The 4,885-nt window shown below is 36.1% G+C and overlaps 1 protein-coding gene across 3 annotated transcripts in view; it reads left to right on the top strand.

The window, feature by feature from the left end:
• Positions 1-883: 883 nt before the first annotated feature.
• LOC117182780 overlaps positions 884-4,885 on the top strand; it is a 9,274-nt gene continuing 5,272 nt past the window's right edge. Inside the window, exons 1-3 of one of the 3 annotated variants that reach the window (XM_033375889.1) lie at positions 884-1,159; positions 1,250-1,669; positions 1,759-1,915. In XM_033375889.1, coding sequence (XP_033231780.1) covers positions 1,117-1,159; positions 1,250-1,669; positions 1,759-1,915 — 620 coding nt within the window. In that variant the 5' untranslated portion in view covers positions 884-1,116. The remainder of the gene's footprint in view (positions 1,160-1,249; positions 1,670-1,758; positions 1,916-4,885) is intronic. The other 2 variants (XM_033375896.1, XM_033375904.1) reach the window with 2 other exon arrangements.

A 4,885-nucleotide genomic window follows, 5' to 3' on the forward strand; every position in this document is an offset into this window, starting at 1 on the left:
TGACTTTACTCTGTAACCAACGAAATAAAGGCACGTGATATCTCGTTAGAGATATCACATATTTTTAAAAACTCATTTGAGCCTTTTTCAATATAACAACGCAGACACAAGATTAACTTTTATGGAATGTATTCACTGAATTAGTAAAAACTTTTTTTATAATTCTGAAAAAAAACCTCTGGGGGTTTTGAGAAAATTAAATTTAATTTTTTTTTAGGAAAAAAAACCATCGTTCTTTTGTCAATTTTAAACCTTTCAACATTTTCTGGCGGTTTGAAGAAAATTGAAAAAATCTATCAGAATCAGTAAGAAAATGTCAAATATCTATGTTAGTTCAGATACTACTTAGATAAAAACAAATGTCGACAAATTCTTGATAATCGGTGCCACTAGTATTAAAAAGCAAATGTTCTTATTTTTTCAATTTTCATTGATTTATATTTAATGTGAAGAAAATAAACCTAAAATTACAAGTAAACTTAATTAAATTACATAGGCCACAAACTAATTAACAGTAAATTCAGTTAAATTAAACTGAAGAAATGCATTCTGCTTTTAATCAATTGAATTAAATCGACTTACAAATCCAAACGAGTAATTGAAATCTGCACCGCAATGCGGAAAGAATAAGCAAAATGCCCACTACAAACATATATATAAAAGTAATTATCGCAATCTGAAATTATGTACCTGCAAATTGTGAAAGACACTTTCTGAAAAAAGAAAGCTAATAAAAATTCAATTCTTCAATTAAAAAAATACGTGTGAATATTCAGTTACGCAGCGGGTTAATTCTTTCGTTGACCCAAGATAAGATGCTCGTAATTCAGGAAGTGCAGCACATACGAGAAACAACTACGTATTTGAGTCTAGATTGATAGAATCATTCAGTTTGAAGACTTGTGTGTTCTAAACGTTCAAATTTTAGTCCAAGTTGTTATTTTTTTTTTAATTAAAAATTTATAAAAGAATTTGTTTTGATATTGTGTTATAAATTCTAACTTTCGTTGTTATTCAATTTGTAATGTTTAACTCATGAATATTAATTTCATTATCTTTGTAAAATATGATTGGTATATGTTATGATTGTGTCAACTGATAAACTAATAGTAAATAATGGAAAACTTTAAGAGTTTTCGTCTACTTTTATTTGTTTTCTGTAAGTATTAGAATTTTATAATTATTCATTTTTTACTTCTTATTTATCAATTATTATTTTTCATATCTATTCAGTAATAATGTTTTCTAGCACTCTTAGGTTATGCTTCTTCAACTCTTTCGCAAAATGTAAATCACAATAATCACGTTAATAGCAAGAATCTTAATTTCTCGATTCACCAAGTGAAGCAAAGATGTGAAGCAAAAGTTCTAAATATAAGTGAAATTCTCAAAATTGCGAATAATGAATTCAGCAGAGAATTATCAAACACATCAAAAAAATTATGGGATCTAAGCATATCAGATCTTAACAAAAATTCGTTGGAGAGCTTTCAATCATCTACTTTTTTAAAATCAAGCTGTTTAGAAAAATCTAATTTCATAAAGATTTTTGAAAATGTGATTGACACTTTCGCACATTGTTTTGAAGATGATATTAATTTAAAAGAGGAAGAGAAAAAAAATCTATCTAGGTCAGCTGCTAACCAAATATGCTCCTTCTTAGAATTAGGTAAAACTGAAAGTTATTTATATTTACCTTCACACGAATCTTTTATAATCTCGAGGAGCGAATTATTTAGACATTTCTATTGTTTTCAGACTCACTTATAAGAACAACAGACGACGATTGTGTGGAAATAATTAACAACAATAGAAACTGTTTTCCTTCCATAAATAATCTAACAATAAATCGTAATCTTTCTGATTTTCACATTTTCTTGTATGTGAAACATGATCATACGGCGAAAGAATGCAAGTGAGCATTTTTTCAATAATAATTTATTAAGTTTTGTATTGAGTAGACTTTTATTATATGAAATATTTCATTAAGACTCAATTTACCTACTTTAACCAGAATCAAAACCAATTTTTTTTTGCTAGTTATGTGAGCATTTCGCTTCCTAGTAATTATCAAATAAATTCGATTTCTCATAGTGGATATTTTTCTCTGACAAAAAAAATGAATACTTTCTATGTTATTTTCCAATATGAAATTTATTAGCTTACCGTACTGTCATACTCCGAATTAAAAAAAATGTACATAGAAAAAGTGTGACCTTTTTCCATCTTTTTAAGTCACTATTTATTGATCAAACCAGGGGTGCATATAATATTACAAAATAAATATGGAAATCCCTCTAAAATCAAGTTTCCTGCATAGTGTATAGTCTGGTAGTAAATGAGACTTATGCACCTACTTGTTATTTTTTTTAATATAAGAAAAAGCGGAATAATTGACATAATTCAAGCAAACAAACAGCACGGATATTGAGAAAATATAAAAAATAAAGAACGAATACACAAATCAATAAAAAAAATTGCCGAAAATATATATTATTACCGAATTATGAAATTTCTTAAATTTTTCATAATGAAAAGATTTTTAATTTACTAGAAATTCAACACTTGTAAATATAGTGATAAGGAACTAATTTTTTTTTTATGCATGCGGGGCTCCACAAAGATGGATGAACCCCTTTCCCTAGCTTCTCGTGGGAACAACAATGACAACACCAAACATAGTTGTAGTAAGTGCGGTTCAAAACAGCAGAACGCGCAAGGCTGCCGACAATGGGTCGGCCAACAATGCCGACCAATCTAGAGCTGGGGGAGCCAATGAAAATGGATTCAATGCGATGGATCGGCGGGATCTCGTAACCTTTGGGTGGACGGAGCGACTGAATCACGACTTGCTAGAATGCTACGATGCAAGTGTGGCCCGTGAACGGGGTTACATGGCACGGCTGCATGCTCTGTGGTGCGAGAAACACCCGGGGCTATCGCATTTTTCGCAACAACGTCTGCGAAAACATGCTGAACTACTCCGTAAAAGGGGCTATGTCAGCGGAACGCCTACTCTACCACAGCTAGAACAAGCCGGCAACAAAGAAAGAGAGGCGACACTCAGACCAACCGCGGGCAGGCATCCAATAGATGAAGAGCGATGCTTTACGACCCGGAGAAACATCAACACCAAGGTTTCTATCAAGCCTAAAGATCTGGCTGAAATGGATGACGAGCTTCGTGGACATTTTTCCGGTGAATCCGACCTCTGGGCTATCAATTATTGTGTGTATAATTCAGCGAGAGCTTCGGCTGATGCGAACCGTAAAACACAACCAACGGCTGATCATAAGACCAAAAGACAAATGCATCAACTTGCCATAAAGATAGGCTGGGCAAGACAGTACGCGTCCCGCATTCAATGTGTGATTGACTACATCACATCTGGCAGGAGTTTTACCGCCAAGGTTCGAAAGTTCGCGCGCGAACTTCGGACCCGTTATCACACACTTAACAAGTCAAAGCTGCTGACCATCAGGCAGCATATTGTTGATAGAATACGGATACTATCTGACGCTAAGAGAAGTCTAGAGCGGAGGGAGAGGTGGGTCAGAGAAAATCAACAGTTTCTTTCTGACCCATCTCGACTCTTCCAAGACCCTCCAGTTACTGTCGAGCACCCACCCAAACCAGAGGAGGTCGAAGTAGTTTGGAGAGAAGTCTACGAAGTTCAGCATAGACTGGACGAAGACTCAGAAAATATAAATAGCTTCAAGGAGTTATATGTTGCCTTGATAACACCTGATAAAGAATGCCCACCCATCACTACCGAGGAGGTGAAAAAAGTATTAAGAAGGATGACGAACTATTCCGCACCGGGACCAGATTGTATCAAAACCTTCTAGTCGAAGAAGTTTTCTTCAACCTATCAGCATTTGGTCCGTATTCTCCCCTCATATTTGAAGTCGGAAGAGCCGATTCCAGAGTGGTTGGTGGAAGAGCGCACAATAGTCCTGCCGAAAATAGGCAACTTAGCTGACCCGAAGAAATACAAGCCAATAACTTGTCTGAACACGCTTTACAAGATATTCACAGCTATCCTAAATGATAGGATTGTTCTGGCAATTGAACCTGTGTGGCAAGAAATGTATGAACAACGAGGCTCAAAGAAAGGCGTAGCCGGATGTCGGGAGAACCTGCTCATGGATAGATGTGTCTGCAAAAATACAGCATTCTACCAGCGTGACCTATCGATGGCCTGGATTGATTATCGGAAAGCTTTCGATACGACATCCGATAGACTTATCATCTTTCTTTTGGAAATCTTAAAGGTTCATCCGCAAATAGTTGGGTGCATAGAGAGATTGATGCCACTTTGGAAAACCAAATTTACTATCTCATGTGGCAAAAATCGTGTGACAACTAACAAGGTCACGTTTCAGAGAGGTGTCTTTCAGGGCGACACCATGAGCCCACTCCTCTTTTGCCTTACATTATTGCCACTATCTCTAGCACTGCGCCGTTCCGACGGGTACTTGTGCGGCAAACCTGCAGATCGAAAGTACAAGGTCACTCATGTATTTTACATGGACGATCTTAAGATCTATGCTAAAAACAGAGAGCAACTGCATCTAGCTCTGGGGATTGTCGAACGATATACTAAGGAAATTGGAATGGAATTTGGGTTGGACACATGCGCCAAGGTTTATTTGAAGCAAGGAAAACTTAATGGCATCCCTGAAGATCCTGAGCTCGGTGATAGAAGCGCCATATGACACCTTTGCGCTGGAGAGACTTATATATACCTGGGCGTGCCACACAGCCCCATTCAGGATGTGATATCTATAAAGGGTACTCTCCGAAGCAGATACAAACGTCTCATCCGACAGATTTGGTCTTCCGAACTGTCGGCGAGGAACAAAGTATCTGCAACGAACATGCT

The sequence above is a fragment of the Belonocnema kinseyi genome, chromosome 1, assembly GCF_010883055.1.
Source record: "Belonocnema kinseyi isolate 2016_QV_RU_SX_M_011 chromosome 1, B_treatae_v1, whole genome shotgun sequence".
Lineage (NCBI taxonomy): Eukaryota > Metazoa > Arthropoda > Insecta > Hymenoptera > Cynipidae > Belonocnema > Belonocnema kinseyi.